Source organism: Perna viridis, chromosome 10 (genome assembly GCF_037379345.1).
Source record: "Perna viridis isolate PV_CMFRI_1.1 ecotype Kerala chromosome 10, ASM3737934v1, whole genome shotgun sequence".
NCBI classification, from domain to species: Eukaryota; Metazoa; Mollusca; class Bivalvia; order Mytilida; family Mytilidae; genus Perna; species Perna viridis.
Window position 1 is genome coordinate 22,072,704 of NC_142454.1, and position 18,222 is coordinate 22,090,925.

The following is an 18,222-nucleotide window of genomic DNA, read 5'->3' on the forward strand; positions in this document are numbered from 1 at the left end:
GCTGGTAAACACCAAATTGTGTGCAGTCTTTCATTCTAAAAACAAAATTTGAGTGACAATTGAGTATCTGCAAAAACAATTTGTTTACTACTTATACAAGTAGTTATCCTTATGTTTGCCTGTTCCACGGAACTACAACAGAATGGAAGTTGTGAAAATAAATAACAGCAAAATTGAATTAAATAGGAAATCAAGTAACTGTGAAAATAAGTTGGTTTACAACTTAGTCCTTGTAAAAGCCCTGATTTTTCTCTACAAAAGTCGGTGAGAATCCTGTGTAGGCTACACTATATTTTTGTGTTATTAAAGGCTTTCGTTCATATTACGTTTTGCAGAGGTGTTTACTGTTACTGGTGCCTAAGTTTCTATGAAATGTGACGGTGAAGTACGTTCCATGATGCTCCCCATAATATCGATCTTAAAATGACACCAAATTCAATCATTTTCTTAAAAGAAGACTAAAACTACTGTTAATCTTACTGTAGCCAAAAAATGACTACATTAGTCACATGCACATGAAAAAAGCAAGCTACTTGCTTTATTATTATTTTTGTCAGATATTAAAGTAACTCAGCATAAATATCTGCCCACATGCAATTTCATTTATTCCTGATTTTTAAACAGTAAAACACATTTTGTGTGTGAGAAGTCGCTACATTTTGGTGGCATTGTACTTGTCCCTAGAATTTCTTTATTGTTTTTGACATCTTAATACTAAACGTAATTGTGATTACCGTAGAACTGGAGAGTTATAAACATTTTTGTTCCCAGGCCTGAACACCCCTTGCTTTAATCAACACGTTTTTACTTAAGATAATCACATTGCTCTTGGCCTTTATCAACATTTTCAGTGGTACTGTGGAAGTACTATTGTTGGTGGCAAACCAATTTTCGTGGTTTTCCTGGGTAGGCCAAACCACGAAATTTGGTTCCCAACGAAAAGGAGAATTCCTTTCATTTGTATACTGAAAACAGCAAACTCACGAATTCAAGAATCCACGAACTTGTGTTTCTTCCCAAATCCACGAATTAAAGTACTTTCACAGTAACCATATTCATTTTTATTTTAAGATAGTAAATTGAAATTTTGCTGAATTGCTCACTAAATATCAAAGAAAATGCCTTCGATATCTACAGTGCCATATGAATGATAATGAATTTGTCTCGTTTTAATATGACCGCAAAAAATTTGCCGTCATATAATGGTATTGCACTGTCGTCATCGTCATCTGTGTCATCGCCCTTAGATACTTGTTTTTTCTGCGATAACTTAATTAGCAAGTTGATATTATGAAGTGTTTATAACAAGGTTCCCAAACACAAACGGACGGTTGGTATTGATTTTTGGAATTATACAAGCTTACAAAGAAAATATTCCCCGCTTTAAATGGACTTAAATGTAAAACACTTGTTGAATTTTCTTCTTTTGGCATCATCCAACAGTAATAATATTTCTTCATGCACATCTATATATGATATCCAACCTTCCTGTAAAATTTCATCAAAATTCCTTTAAGCGGTTTTATTTTATAAATATATTTACGTGTACAAGGTAGAAGATGAAGACAGTCTTCCTAAAACCGACGTTTACAGTTTTACATTGGGATAAACGGTGCCGGTCTGGCTGTTCAATGTTGGTGTCACGCTTATGTCAATTATCAAGCTTTTTGACATTTTCAAGCTGAAAATTTTAGTTCATAGTTGAGATCACATCTATAAGTCGGAACTCTTTCCAGCAAATAAAAATTTAGTTCCAAAAATCTGACTTGTAGGGGAGTATATACGGTAGTTAAGAGTTGTGCTTACAAGGTCTTGACATGTAAAACACTTAATTTGGCTTATCTCCCTTTGGAGTTCTTGGACAGTGATAATATTCCTGCATGCATATCGACACCCTACCTTTCTATAAAGTTTTATCAAAATCACTCTGTAAGTTTAGAAGTTGACTTCCAGAAATGTGGACAGCCGAACGGACAGTATACACCCCCCAAATTTTGTTTGCGGGTGGTATAATAAATGTCTTAATAAAGCTTTTATAAGTGTCCCAATGGCTTATAATCTGAGCTACATACAGTATTTTCATTCTTATTCATTAAATTCTGGACCTTCATATATTTGTCACATAATATGCTTATGATAGCAAATGGCAATGTTTGATAGATAGATATTTATATTAAACATCTGTCCATAATAGAATGTGTACAGTTGTATTGTGTACATAAACTCAGAGCAATGATTGAACAATATTGGTCAAATATTGTTGAGTTGCAGAATACAAAAGTATGTACCCTCCACAACATAAAATTAAAAAAAGGTAATGAATAATGGCTAAGAATAATCAAGGGAACTAAGGTTATAGCGGTAATCAAAAGAATTTAATCCAGGGACAAAGACCAGACATGGAGAACAGGCATACACAACAAAGAACATGAAGTAACTAAAACCATACATACAAAGTAAAAAAGTAAACGAACAACTCTGACTCCACTAAAAATTGGGAGCATGGACCAGGTGCACCGGCAGGGTAAGCGTCTTCTGCTTTTCTAGAAACACCCGCCGAGCTGCTCATAAAAGTAATTCCGGGGTAGACGAAAGAGGAAAGGAAAACTATGACACGTTGAACAAATCAGTTTTCATGGCTCTGATGGATATACCATAACGGTCCACACGTTCGTAACGACAATAAAACTTCTGTAGTCATGACTTCAATCTTGCAGCAACATAACACTATTCCAGAAGCCTATTTGTTAGAATTCTACAAAAAGTCTGCGTAGTTTCGGCAAGCTCTGGCATAACGTATGAGTTGTGATATGAACACTCCATATGCAGGTGCTGAAGGGATGTTGCCACAGATGAAAGGAAATTTGACAATTCTGAATGAAAAGTCATCACGTTCGTCGTAAATTTTGTTCAATAGTTTTCCTTTACCATCGATTTCTAAGTGTAGGTCAAGATATGAGGCTGACTTCATGGTGTCTAAAGTGTCCTTTACCTCAAGTTCTTTGGGGTAGATGCGGTGTATCAAATCCCCGAAATTAGGATTGTTTCAAGATAATACGTCATCTATATAGCGGAAACTGAGATTAAAGGATCTAGCTAAACGGTATTTTTTCTTCCGAATCAGATCAGCTATAAAGTCAGCCTCGTAAGAGTGAAGGAATAGGTCAGCAAGTGAAGGAAAACAAAGTGCCCATTGGAGTGCCGGCCGTTTGTTGAAAAACTTGTCCACCACACTGGACAAATATACTGTTGATTAAAAATTCCGGCATTTTGTAAACATCTCCTTCTGTGTATTTGGATTGTTTCTTACAAAGTATGAGGAATCTCCATCAAGAACTATATATTTGTATCAAGATGTACCATCTTTTTTTGAAAAAAAAACCCAAAGTATAATGCTTTTTTTAGTCGGAATATTAACTGAATATGTTGAAAAATCATAGGTTTTAATGCTATTATATTCGGATAATTCTTGAACTGATTGTCTCCAAAAGATATTTTGAATTTTTCAGGATCCACATAGAATTAATACCATTTTGGGAGTAAATTCAACATGCTAAAAATGTAAGAAATTTATCAAATTTTTCATAATTGTAAGTGCACATCTTCAATATGAATATAAACACTGCAGAAAGATTGAACAGAATTTGTCCCATTGTTTTGAGTTGCAGATTAATCAAAAGTAGGTAACCCAATGCCTATAGAACAGACTGAGAGAGTCAAGCATTTCACAATTAGTAATGTAGGTAAAAAGAAAAAAAAATGTTTAAATGAGATTTTTCAAAAGAGTATTGGACAAAGAAAAAAAATAAATGTGTTTAGAGTTTATTGGTAATTTTGTCATGTTGATGCAAACAATATTGTTACAGAAAAATATAAATAATAAAACATTAACATAAGCACTGGTCCAATTTTAGTGTAATTAACAAAATGTTAACGTAATTGAAGGTATTTATCTGTTAACGATTTAACTTCACATACAATTCAGATACATTGCATCAACTTTAATTCAGATCATTTTAATGTTTACATAAAACAATATTGTAAACCTGATTCAAAATATTGTGCATACTACTTAGTAAGGAGATCTCTCTATTTTATCAAGTCAATTCATTGAGTGGAATAATCCTCAACACACAGTACAGCTGCATCACACTCTATTGTATTGTTCAATAATAGATAACTTCTTCAAAACCACAGAGTTAATAATTCTCAATCCTACTGTATAAACTACGCTTTCCAATTAAATATATAATTAATATATTTTCAAATATCAAAAGCACTTTGAAAGCATTTCTTTGTCTAGGCCATAAATAAACTGAACTAAGCATCTTCAGAGTCTGAATGAACCACATAAGTCACCAATGAAAAAAAGAAAAAAAAAGATCAAGCTGTCATCCTAGCATGGTGCAAAAAAATTAACACCAACACTCAGTGGCATATCAAAATCCTTTCAGTCCTTGTTTGAGGGCTTCCGAAGATAATAAAATATCTCCATCTGTGACTAGTCACACAACATATTTTTTGAACTAGTTAATAAATTAGCTACATATTTGGCTAGTATGAATTTGTTACTAATGACAATGATAATTGTGATAATTTGAGATTACCTTTTCAAGTATAAGTGAAAGAGTCTAAATGTTGATACTAAAATTTCATATTGCACCTAAAGTTTACGGCAAAGTATAATATTGCTATATTAAGTGCTATAGTACACTTTAAGTACTGTTTGAAAAAAATATATACAACATTTTTAGCACAAAATAAGCACAATGCTGAAACATACAAAATTTAGGCAACTCTTTTATAAGTGTTGGACAAGGAAATAATGAAACAACATTACAATTGTGGGATTACCATATAAAATTAAGAAAAAAAACGAACTAGACGAAATTAACATGAAAACTGACCATAGAAGAAAAAAAAGTATCAAATAAAAAAACTTCAAAAAAATCAGATCAACTTCTTGATATCTCAGCTGCAAACAATTACTTTTCACATAAACATGGTAAAAATACAAATTAAACAAAGTTAACTAAAAATCGTTCAGCACTTAGATTGACATAGGGTTAGATAAATAAACCTTGCTCCCAAATGACATCTAACAAATCATAATACAAATACAGTATAAAAATAGGAATTGGTAACTGCATATTATAAATTATATCACATCTTTTTTTTTTACAACATTTCAAAAATGACTTCAGTATCTGAGAATTTCACCAATAGTTACCCGCTTCACCATGTTAATAAAACAATGGCTAGAATTTATTTGTGAATTTTGGAATGTCAGGTTCATGCTGCATGTGAGTGGACATATAGCACAACTGTGTGACTATTTTGAATTTGGGTTTGGCAAAGACTACAGTCTTTCCAAACAAAATTTCAATACATGTATTTTAAGTAGACAATATCCATTTTGTCCGAACTATACCTAGTATCTTTATTAATTTTATCACAAAAAATAATAATTTTTACTAAAAGAGAAAGCAATTGACCAAAAATGCATTTCATAATATTTACAATCACCAAGTAAAAAATTTACAGTTTACATAGATTTAGGAAGTTTTCAACAGGTCTCGGATTCTCAGATATCAATGTCAGATTTTTTTAAGCGTGAGAAAGAAACAATATTTCATTTTCTTCAACATTAAATGTCAACTGAAGTCTCCAACCGAAACATTCTCAAGTTTGGAATACATGTACAATTTGAGCATGTGCTTTGATGCTGGTGATGAGATTCCTTCAGTTCTGACAAGTACGCAGTTTACCACAGACCAGCAGATTTACCTCCAGGTGGGTTCAATACTCTTGAAGAATTTCTCTGTGGGTCTTGTGTCTAAAACAACAAAAAATTAAAATATTAACTATGTATCAAAATGATATATAGACTTTATTGTAATATTAAGATGATATAAAGGTAATTATCAAATTCCCTATAGGGCCTATAAGAGTCTACCTCGTTTCACAACTTGATTAGGAACTTCTACAGTTGAAAGCAATCAAAACTAGAAAGATATTAGTATTTAGTTGGCTACTTTCAGGTGGATCAATATGTTTGTTTGTTTGTTTGTTGGGGTTTAACGTCCGAGCAGCAATATTTCAGCTATATTCAGACGATGAACATGAAATTGATGACAAAATGAACAGGAAATTATCAAATGAAAAAGGGATGGGACACAAGGACAATGGGGTCGACAAATTGTGATTGCCACTGGAAATAGGGAGAGGTCGGTAGGGTCGGGCAATTTAGCTTTCTGTGGCGGAACCCTATGGTTCCTACTCCGGGAGAATACCACAGTAGGGTTCTTTAACGTGCGAGGAACGTGGCATCTTTCCCAACACGGTGCACCACTATGGTTTGCGGTCAGGTTTTCCATATTATAGCCTGACAACCCCAGCATGTAACACGCCAGGGGTACCCCATTCCACCACCTGAGGCACACAACCCAGTTGCTCTGTGGGCAGAGCTCCCTAGCCCCTGGCTAGGATTCTGAGCACTATTTAGTCACCTTTTACGACAAGCTTAGCGCTGCTGCAGGCCTATTCTTTTAACACCCGGACCTGGATCAATATGAGAGTACTTTGAAAAGAAGTTGGGCCAATAGGGGCCTATATTTATGAAGAGGCCACTTGAAAGTTTTTTTTTTCATTTGATACAATATACTCATTTTGAGGTATGGCATCTTGTAATTTATTAATACAACAGTATTATGATTTTAGGCTTTGCCTATGAGGGACACAGCTAGATATCTGTACTCAAATAATAGCCATGTTGTTGATGTAACTCCTTGCATACTCGCTTTAGATGGACCTGCTCCATTTTTCTATATAATTTATAATCAACCAAAATTTGTGAACATACATGTAAATGGAGGACCTGCCCCCTTCCTGTGGATATGCCTATGTACTGGTATATATTCAATTAACTATTTTCTTGTTACAGCTGACCCACATCAGAACCTATAGACATTTGACAAGTAGATCCTTGCAAATTTTTAACCTCTATATACATGTACATACCTTAGATCCAATTAGCTCTCCTGTTATAGGATTATAGGTACCTGGAAGAATAAAAAACTCATGTGTAATGGACTGGAATATGAAAGTTTTACAGCTGCAGTTTGCAAAGAATGTTAATGTTTTTGTTTCTTTCAGAGAACTAACCTGTACATCATACATGGTAAGTGTTGCTCACATGATAAACTTTCAACACTCATATTAAGACTGACAAAATAAGAATTACTTCAATAATGTTTCAAGTCCTGGAAGTTGCAAGTTAAAACTAAGGAATGAAAAAAAAAAAAAATTATTATTTTCTAACGAAACTTTGATCAGCTGTCTCAGGACACCAACTATTGTATTACCAGGAGCCTGGATTTTTTTCCCAAAAGAAATATTTTGATTTTATATATATATACACCAGTATGTAAAATAAATAGTCTGCATATTTTGATTATGAAATAGTTGGTGCCTTAAATCATTTTGTAGGAATTTTAAATTATTTTAAATACACTTGCTCTAAATGTAACTACCATGCAGAAATGTACAAGAATTGATGCACGGTATAAAGTGTCCTGTTTCATTTTAATAAATATGGAACTCACTAAACTGTCTTTCAACACAGTCATACTCTCTAACAGTAACCTTTTTAAAGTACATGTATGTTTGAAAACAGACATTTTAAAGGTCCTATAAAAATAACCTAAATTTGAAAGACTATTACTGAAAGATGTTAAGTCATTAACTGTTTCTGTTCTTGAACTTTTTTGATGAAGTTCCAAAATATTTTTTTTTCTTTTCCAATACCTACAAGTAACACTAGTATTAATATTTCTGGTCACTCTCAATCCTATTTAACCTGTGGAAAAAAATCAGTATTTATAATGATGAAAAAAAATATCACAACAGGACAAATTAATACCTCAACAATGTGTCAAGCTAGGCAGTGAACAAAATAACTTGTCAGCTGTTAGTACATGCTTTAAATTCAAAAGTAAAGCAGTGCATTAGTTATATTAAATTCAAAATGGTAGCTTTCGCAGAGGGACTACAAAATGTATTTCACATCACCGCTACAAGGGGTTGAAATAAGCACTTTCCCGCTGTATTGCAAGAATCTCATTTCACGACAGTCAAGTCAATGACTTAACAGATCTTGCCTGCTTAGCAACCTCATTTCTGATGCTTTTCTGTTAAACATACATATGTATTACAAGAGAAAATCCAAATTCTGGTAAACTGGAAAATGCACTACATTCCAAAATTTCATTATCTAGTAGTCTTTGTAAGAATCATGCAAAATCTGAATAAACAGCTGTGCTTTAAGTGCATGATATGCACAATGCCTATTTAACTTGTCGTTATGCTTTTAATGAATTTACATGATTGACTAGAAATACTTTGAATACCACCCCCCAAAAAAAGTAAATAAAAAATGCACAAAAAATTTGACACTATCAAGGCTACCTCAACTATAACTAAGTTTGTTGTCTTGATTTTTCATCCATACATTTCTATCTTGTTTAAAACACATTTTATCTGACAAGGTTACAAAGTACCTTTTATACTAATTAGTCAATCATCATAATAAATGGTCTGTTTTAAATGATTTTTCAACAAATAAAATTTCCTTGGCCGTTTGTGGCCTTTTTTAAAGAGTAAAACTTCATAACATGAAAACGTAAAATTTGCCATTTATACAAATTGGAAGGGAGCTTACTTTAATAGATATGAATAATTCACTGAAGTTTCATAAAAGTTGGTGAAAGTGTTTTTAAGTTATTGTCCAAAAACTTGAAAGTCCCCTCTTTTTAAGGAAAAAAATTCATAACACGGAAACGAAAAATCTGAAATTTATAAAAATTGAAAGGGAGCTTATGTCAATAGATATGTCCAATTCACCAAAGTTTCATTTAAGTTGGTGAAAGCATTTTTGAGTTATTGTCCAAAGTGTGGACGATGGATGGACAATGGTATACCATAATACGTTCCATCTTCGACAAGTGTATAAAAATGTGATACACCCTAAAAAATGCTACACATTATAGTTTTTGTAATGAAGTTGTTTTATGGGTTTATATCATGAAATGTGTAATTATTCATTCCAATCCATCAGCTATTTGAAGATAATCAACACTGAAAATCAAATTGATTCTATTGTATTTGAGTGTCATTTACAGAGTTGTCTCCCTTAATTTTGAAACCTACAGAGCATTCTGTATAATTGTTATCTCCTAAGAACACGGGTTATATGAAAAATCCAATGTTAATTTCTGTCAATTCAAACAAAATATCAAAAACAAAAACATGTAGGCTTTTCACTCATGAATCACATTTTGCATGATTCTTAGCTGGAGTGCTACTAAAACTAAATTATTTCTTGCATGTGTGTCTGGTTAGGTTAACCCCATTCTACAGTATTTAATGACCAATATATGGGTTGCAGAGTGCCAGGTAGCCTAAAAAACAAGAGACCCACCAGTCCTCTTTTTAATGACTCTTTCAGTTGTAACAACTTTTTTTGTAAATATAGATTTTTATAACTTTATTGACCAGCAAACTTGTAAATTCATTTAAGGTTTAATTGTAAAATTAGCTACCCAAATGAAGAAAATATGAGGTTTTCATTTGAAAATGCCCTACATGTATCTTATTAAGACTTCAAATTCTTTTAGAAGAAACTGGTTTGTTTTCAACAATTTTAACTGTTTTGTCTGAAGTATGTCAGCTATACATATAGTTCATTTTATATAGTTTTGTTTTAGGTCAATAACCATTTCAAAACAAGAGAGATCAAGATAAAAATAAATCTCAAATTAAACACATGCAAATCATATGAGATAAAACAAGCATTTTTACCAAGAATCATGCATGGAGAGGGTCATAACTGGGGTACAGTTAAGGTAGAAGTAACTTAATCTAAAGATCCCAAATTGCTCACTAGAGAATATTAATCTGATGGCCATATACATGTACTAGTATATCATTTGATCAAGCAGAAAAAAAGTATAACCTTCACATTGGTGGTTTCTTACACAAATAAGTTTGCTTTAAACCTTGATTAGGAACTTTTCATTGTCCATACAACTTTAAGCAACCTGCTTAGCCGACTGAGCCAAACAAAGTGTAGATCCTTTTGAGAATGCAATAAGGTAAAGCACTGTATAATTTAAAGTTTGAAAACACTGGCACATGTTGATTTAAATGAGTTGGCAGTAAAGACTGGAAATCAGTGGCCAATTTGGCCCGAACAGACAATCACATGAATTGATGAATTGAAATCAGGATCACTATTTACTCCAGGTTTGTTGAGCAAGGTATTAAAATGTAAACAGAAGATAGGTACACAGAGAATAGATGTATATGTGTCATACATGTAAAATACACATGGGTATTACAAATGGTTCTAGGGTTACAACAGCCATTATGAAATGTGATATATTAACTAGTATTAGGTTTTAAGTACTATTAATTCAGAGCTCTACAAAATCATTAATTGTCGGGTCAATGAAAATGAAAGCTTTAAAATTTATGCAAGTCACTTAAAGTTAGTGTGAACATAAAAAAAAATATAATCAAATCAAATGTTGATCATTTGGAATATATCAGTAGTTGGTTTTTCAATGGTATTTCAATTTTAGTAAAAAAAACATCCATGAATATGGTAATTTTAGAACCTTCAGCATGTCTAGTATATTTCAGCATTCCTCTGGAATAAAAAAATCTAGCAAAAGCAAAAACTTCATGTGATTAAAGCAGAAGACTCCTGATTAAAAATTTTACTTTCAAACTTGCTTAATAAATAGAAGTGATATCCAGTTCCCAAACGGTGAATGTCATTCCCAACTCATCACTACAACAGCAAACAGCATAGAACACAACCATCACTTTCCCTTTATCATATATTTAGTATAGGAGCTTTCAGTTAAAAAAAAGGTTCTCTAAACGGCAAGAAGGTATTGTAGAGCAAAGAGTTAACAACTAATGTGATTCTAGCACAAACTACACAAACGTCAACTTGCAATATCAAACACAAACAAAACTGAAAAAGCACACCTTCCTCGGTGGACGAATTACGTAATGCTCTTTTGCCTGGTTTGAGAGGTGAAGGCTCAACACCATTTTCATACATCTGGTTTGTAATAACGTTATAGTTGGATACTCTATTAGCATTAGAATCCTGACCCGGTCTCTTAGTGGTTTGTTGTTGTTGACTCGGATCTTCATATCCAGCATACGATTCATTAGTGATGGGGTTGTAAGTTGAAACTATAATACATAAGGTTTAGTTTACTGTACATTGCTAAACGTCCTTTAAAACATTTCATCAGTCAGCTATGGATTTCTCAAGCTAGATTTTGTACAAGTACATATACAAATCTTTTAAATTTATAGTATAGCTGTTGAAAATAAACTATGAACATGTGTTCCATAATTGTTTCCTATCCAAGACATCAATATCCATGTATGACTGATTACTGAATACATCATATGAATACATCCCACAGTTGTAATCATGTTAGCTGAATATAAATTTAAACAAAAATGACCATATCATACCACCCACAGAAAACCACCTACAAATGTACAACCACATGTATTTCCTTCTTTCAAAATCACCCTAGCCTCTATCAAACAGGGATTTCACTACAAAAAATCTTCATTTAGACAGAGCTTTCACTTCATAATTTTCACGACGAAACATTGTGCATCGCCCACTTTTGGTTTTGATAAAAAAACAAACATCAAATTATTTTTTTTGAACTCAAGCACACATGGGAAGGGCAGTACATAAATACCTTGTTGGATATTTCTTCTCTGAGGGGTCATCTGGGCCATGTAAACAGATCTATCATAAGCTGGGAATTCCTCACCTAATAAGTATCAAGTCAGATGTATGGTCATGCTATAGCAAATCTCCATGCTCCCACTTTTAGTTATTAAAGGCATGCAATGCAAACAAGAGCATTTCATTAAATAACCAGTTAACCACATCTACTGAATAAAGCATGCTGAAATAATATTAACTAATTTCCCATTTACATTCATGCAACCAACAGTTAAAGATTAGACAGGATGGAAACTATATTTAATTGTAGTAATACATGTACTATGCCTTTTGTATAAGCATGGGACTATAGTACAGGCCAGCCATAGTATGAAGGCTGTATAAAAACAAGAAAATGTGTCAATACACATAACACATGTGGCAAGCTCTGCTCTATTCAGTCAGAAGTACATGTATATGAAATAGCTTTTTCCTTCATGTAAGTGTCATTCTAAGAATATGGAAATAAATGATCATGTGAATGGAATTTTTAAGTTTTTCAAACATACTAAAAATTTTTGAATAATCCATTTAAGAACGGGTGCATCAAAATAGAAAATGTGAACAAACTTCCTTTTAATATTCTTGGTTTTCGTGTACTTAATCTACATAAAAAATGTCTTCAAAGTCAGTCTTACTTTTGCTCTTTGTCTCATGATGTTTATCGCCTGTAATGAAAGAATAGTCATTACTGCAAATAAAATAATACGACTAAGGGAGGTCACTTTAGTAAAACTTGTATCTAATTATGACACTACATTTGACTAAAATTACTAAGTTGAAGACTGCAAATATCATGAACATTGACCATACATTCATCAGGGAGTCAGTTATCAGAAATTTGCATGTTGAGCAACAAATGCTTTCAAAGCTACATTTATGGTAGCAGCGGTATATTTTGTTTATTCCTTTCACATGCCATGGAAATGATAATCACAAAGAGGTTACGGATGATAAGTGGAGCCCTATGATTAAATAACAAATTGCCAAGCATGCAAGTATTGATTAAAGTAGAAACAAGAATTTGATAGTTGTCAGCATGATCGTTGTTAGTCTCTGAGAGTCCATTGCCTGCAAAATTTAATAAATTGACTGGTTATCAATGTGTTTAATTAGAGAATTTTTTTTTAAAGTTTTACAAAACCTAATTGATATAAAAAAAAAACCATGAAACTATGTGCAACAAGTTAGATATTAGTTATCATTCAGCTACACTTTTTTAATAATCATGATGATTTCCAGTTTCTCAAGGTCAAGGATGACTTTTTCAATATATGTAGTACAGCAAACAGACTTGATTATTCTTCTGTTTTAAAACAGAATTCCACCTTTTTCATTCAAAATTTACTGTTAAAAATGTTTATCGTGTATACTTTCAATTGCAGATTTCTGATTTTCTATGAAATGAGTAAATTCACAATTGAGTAATATGCACAAAATTTTTGTGTTGTTATAAAATTGGTTGATTTTAGTGCATAGCTGAATCATCATCTTACATTGTATGGGCACTAGCTTCTTATTTCATTGTGTCATTGTGATAAAAATAAATACATGCAGAAGGGTGTTCACTGTGAAAAAAATCCTTATAGGTGTGTACATTAATAAATATACTGAAAATACAAATATACATGTAAAACTTTTTTTCTGCAACAAATGAATACACATAATTTTAACATTAAAGAGTGAGAAAGTCTATGATGTGAGCACAACATGTACATATACAAGTATTGTCATTTAAGCCTATCAAGTTAATGACAAGACTTATGATTTCAGATATTCTCTGTACATGGATTTCCTTGCCTAGCAATTAATGACTGAATAAAATGAAACAAAATGTAATTTTGAACATGAGTAAAAACTGCAATCATGTACAATCTAATTGTAAATATATAATGTTCTAATAATATCTATGTCATAATAATGAAGAGTACATGCAATGAAAATGCATACATGTACAAAAATACACAACAGAATAGAAGGATTACGTTTTGGTCCAAGAGCTTAATCGTCCAACAAAGATTAGTTTTTATATGACATCATGATACATTGTACCATTCTATTAAAAAAAATTTAGCATCAGGAGTTACTTGGTCCTATCAAGCTTACTCTCTGTACAATGTATAAGACAGAAAAAAAAACCTGTAATACAAGACCTATATCAATAAGTCACGCTTTTATCTTTTATCAATACACAGAAATAAACCTATAAGTTCTCATTGGCTATGCTTATCAAAAGGAAGCATGATTCTTAAGTATAAGTAATGTTTACCCTCTTTATCCTTTTTCTTTAAATCGGCTGCATTAACAGTTGGTGATTTATCCTCCCCAAATATAGCTGTTTGACTTGAAGGCTGAGGTTGTCTTTTGATATGCTTGTAGCCAGGTTGATCTTCAGCGCCTTCAGATGGACTCCCAAATATACTGGATGACTGGTTTTGTTGTTTGTTTGCTTGGTTCTGGCCCCTGGCTTCGGTGTGTGCTACAGATCCAGTTCCAAATATATCACTTGAACCACCACCTGGAGGTCTTAAAACTCTAAAAAAAAAAAACCACATGTACATTTGTAAAAATATATTTAGTTTTACATAATATTCAATGTGTTCAAGAATTACTGAAATCTAAAAATCAAATTAAAAAAAGAGAGTTACCCGGATATTGATTATGGGGGACTTTTTCATTATTAGCAAGAACTTTCTTTCCCATGCTAATGAACAATGTGTTGATATAGAATTAAAGAGCCCAGTCTTCATGGTAAACTTTCTAACACTCAGGCAAAATCTATATTTTTGAGAATTTTTTTCATATGCATTTTGTGGATATTACTGGCCTAATTCCAGATTCACTTCCTGCATGCTGTTGACATATTTAATTCAATGATTTCATTAAAGTATAAATTCTAATCATACTAACAGTATTTAATGACATTACCCCACATTATGCAGATCTTGTGATACAGAACAAATTTTGCTAAATATTCAAGTAATTTTTTCTCACTGAAGAGACATAATAATTCTTATTTTCAGCTGTGCAAGATTTTCTTATCTCATCCAGGGGTTGAGAGAGAACATGTTCATATTCCTTTAAAAAATTGTCAATAATGAGTAAACTTAGTGAACGATCATATCTTACAAATAAGTCAAAATTATTTTAAAATAAAACAAGTGCATCCTCTATTAAGCAGTCATCACAACATTGCTGGGAGTTGTGAAGAGAGGTGACCTTTCAAAAGAGGGTTAGTCAAATGCTACAATTTTAGATGTAGTCCAAATTTAAAAATTGAATAGATATATGCATTCATACATGTATGTCTACTTTGAATGCATTTTTTAGACAAGTAAAGTTTTGTAATGGGATCTTGTGGTACGAGGAGTCAATATTTTCCAAACTGACTGAAACATTTTTCTCGATTTAATAGACATAGTTTAATTATTTATTACCTATCAGCAAGTAACAATTCCTTCAATTAAACACATGCATGTGTTATTGAACCATTCGAAAACCTCATTTAAACAAACAAAATGTAGTAATTTTATCAACCGGAATTACACACTCAAATAGCGAAAAACCAAATACGAAGTTCATTTTAACTGCTTTTATAAAGAATTTTCAGGATTGCTGGATTTTCTCATAAGGCAGGTCATTTGTATTTTCTTCAGTTTAGTCACCTTCTCCCATGTTATTGTAAGGAAACTGTATAAAACGTTTTAAATGGTAATAGTTTACTATAATTCTGCCAATTGCATAGAATGTCGGAACGAGTGTTATGCAATATGGCGCTTGGAAGTAAGAAGTTGGGGTATGAATGGAATTCTAACCTCGTATGTTGTAGAAGTAAGGGTCATACAGGGTTAAGGATTTGATGTCTGTTTTTATGAGACATCATTCTCACCCGAAACCAACAAGTAGACAGAAAAAAATGGCTACGGAAGATCAGTTAAGAGCAATTTCGAATGGAAAAACACATCAGTATTGCAGGGTACCACTGAAATTCCAAATATTTATAACACACCTCTGAACAACAAATTGACACCCTAAAAAAATATGTTAGGGTGGGGGTAAGAGGAAATTTCCTGAATCTTCAAATGGCTGACTGACCCCCATGAGGCATACATGCATGACCCATTTCTTCAACAGTTGACGTGATTCATTACCAGCACCACTGTAACTCGTTCACATACTGAGATAGCTAAGATCGCGTTTTCGTAGTTTTTCTTTACATTCTAATATATACTCTGTTCTGTAACAAAAATATTATTTTCTATACTTATTCCTAACGTTTGACTTGTAGACTTTTAACGAAACTGCGTTCGCACCTTGAACTATTTTTACTATCCCCCATTCCTTGGTAGACATTTGTGGTAGTCATTTTCAGTAGTTGAAGAAAAAATTCAAGTTTGGAACTTGTTTTGAGATGCGGACTGGTCTGTGTATGCCGACGGATGTGTGATCTGCGCGATTCGAATTTCACGCATATCGATGATGTCATCCAGGTAACCATAGTGTGTAACTTTCGGTAATTTCCGTTAAACTTCGGCAATAAAGATAGTACAAGTTGACACTGAACTGTTGAACAAACGTTCGTTTTTTAATATCCATTTTTTTTAAAATATACTGGACAAGCTCATGTCTGATAACCTGTTACATGCATTTATCCCACTCGTGGTCAAATTTTAAAAATGCTGAGGAACAAAAAGATAGATTATATATATTAACATACAATAGGATTAATATCCCTCGACGTGTGCGATTGGTTCCTGATCGTTTTACCCTAGGAAAATGTATATGTCATATATCAGACCGATCTTAGAATATGGAGACGTTGTGTAGGATAACGATTTACAAAACTTCATTAACAAGATCGATGGAGTCCAAATAGAAGCCATGCGACTTGTTACAGGTGGTACCAAATTAACATCGCTAGACGAGCTATATCGCAAAACCGGATGGGAAAGACTCTCCGATAGGAGGAAAAAACATAAACTTATGATGATGTATAGGATGGTGAACGGTGATACCCCCGAGTATTTGAGTACCCTGGTGCCAAATGCGCGGGCTAACATCCATGACCACTTTACCCGCCAATCACATAACTTAACCGAGTCACGTACTAGGACGTCATTTTACTCGATTTATTTTCTGCCGTCCACTGTAAAAATGTGGAACGACCTCCTAGTCACCACTCGGGATTCTATGTGTTTGATTATATTCAAAACGCGTATTAATATTTCGAACGATCGTAAAAAACCTTTGTACTATATAAATAAAATAAAATATGAAATAAAATATGTTTAAACTAAGACTGCAAGACCAGATAAAAATCTACTACTATAACGTCAGAGGTTGGAATTCCGTTCTTCCATTTCCCAACCTCTTACTTCCGAGCGCCATTTTGTATAACGCTGGTTCCGACGTTCTTTGAAATTGGCAGAACTATTTGCCATTTAAAACGTGTTATACAGTTTCTTTACTATAACACAGGAAAAGGCGACTAAACTGAAGAAAAACAAATAACCTACCTGACGAGAAAATCCAGCAATCCTACAAATCCTTTGTAAAAGCAGTTAGAATGAGCTTCATATTTGGTTTTTAGCTTTTTGAGTGTGCAATTCCGGTTGATAAAATAACCGATTTTAAAATTTGCGAAACGAACATATCAAATTTACCAACGAATTGCCTTTACCAACTTTAACTTCGTTTTGTCAAAAACGTATTGTATTCCGTAAAATTGGTAACCTAATTCAAAATGGTTGGTCATTTTGACAACTGTCTTCGTTACAAATGTTTTCTAGGTATTTAACAAATATTTGAGATTTTTATCTCTCGATTTCCGGTAGGTTAAACGTCTTCTATGTAAACAAAAAAACTTATAATAGTTTAAAACACATGTTTGGCTAATTCACATTGGCGGTGGCTTACACCATGTCAGATGTTAGGATGGCACCAAGTCAAAAAATAGCTTGCAGAGAACCTCTAGCATTGTTGGAGTAATAAAAATCTAGAACTTGGAAAGGCGAATGGCTTAAGATTGTTCGTTAACGAAAAAAGGGATAAAACCATTTTTGATTTTAAGAAGGAATTCAATTTAAAAATAAAGAACAAAAAAAATAACGACCTACAAAAAAGTTTATAAACGAAAAAGAGGCAGACACGAAACCTCACGCGGTGAATCATTTTGAAACAATGAGGAGACTGAACTGGAGAAAAATAAGTCAGAAGTTTTGAATATGAGTGCAGGATCTATTACTCTGTTCGCACTATGCTATTTAATCCGGGTTATATGGTAATGATTTTGACAGACATCGATTTATCTGAAAATGTTGTAGTTTTCCTATCCTAAAATTGTCGAAAAAGTAAAAAAAAAATGTTCACGGTCCTTAACTTGCTCTTTCCACGAT

At 32.8% G+C, this 18,222-nt stretch overlaps 1 protein-coding gene across 2 annotated transcripts; it reads right to left on the minus strand.

Moving 5' to 3' along the window:
• Positions 1-3,806: 3,806 nt before the first annotated feature.
• LOC148604973 (uncharacterized) lies at positions 3,807-16,272 on the minus strand. 2 transcript variants are annotated; one of them, XM_088548487.1, is made up of 7 exons: positions 16,141-16,272; positions 14,097-14,362; positions 12,466-12,495; positions 11,799-11,873; positions 11,056-11,268; positions 7,021-7,061; positions 3,807-5,836 (listed from the first exon to the last, which is right to left on the minus strand). In XM_088548487.1, the coding sequence occupies exons 1-7, from the start codon at positions 16,191-16,193 to the stop codon at positions 5,765-5,767; spliced, it is 750 nt and encodes a 249-aa protein (XP_088404613.1). In that variant the 5' UTR covers positions 16,194-16,272; the 3' UTR covers positions 3,807-5,764. The 2 variants fall into 2 exon arrangements, with proteins under 2 accessions (XP_088404613.1, XP_088404614.1); XM_088548488.1 differs by lacking the exon at positions 12,466-12,495.
• Positions 16,273-18,222: the final 1,950 nt, after the last annotated feature.

What these genes read in the sequence shown, in the direction of transcription:
- LOC148604973 (XM_088548487.1), bottom strand. Translation starts at nt 16,193, where the DNA reads ATGACTACCACAAATGTCTACCAAGGAATGGGGGATAGTAAAAATAGT. An exon ending in AAAGAAAAAGGATAAAGAGG is followed by an intron (nt 12,496 to 14,096) that starts GTAAACATTACT and finishes CTTTCATTACAG; the next exon opens with GCGATAAACATCATGAGACA. An exon ending in TCATGAGACAAAGAGCAAAA is followed by an intron (nt 11,874 to 12,465) that starts GTAAGACTGACT and finishes GATACTTATTAG; the next exon opens with GTGAGGAATTCCCAGCTTAT.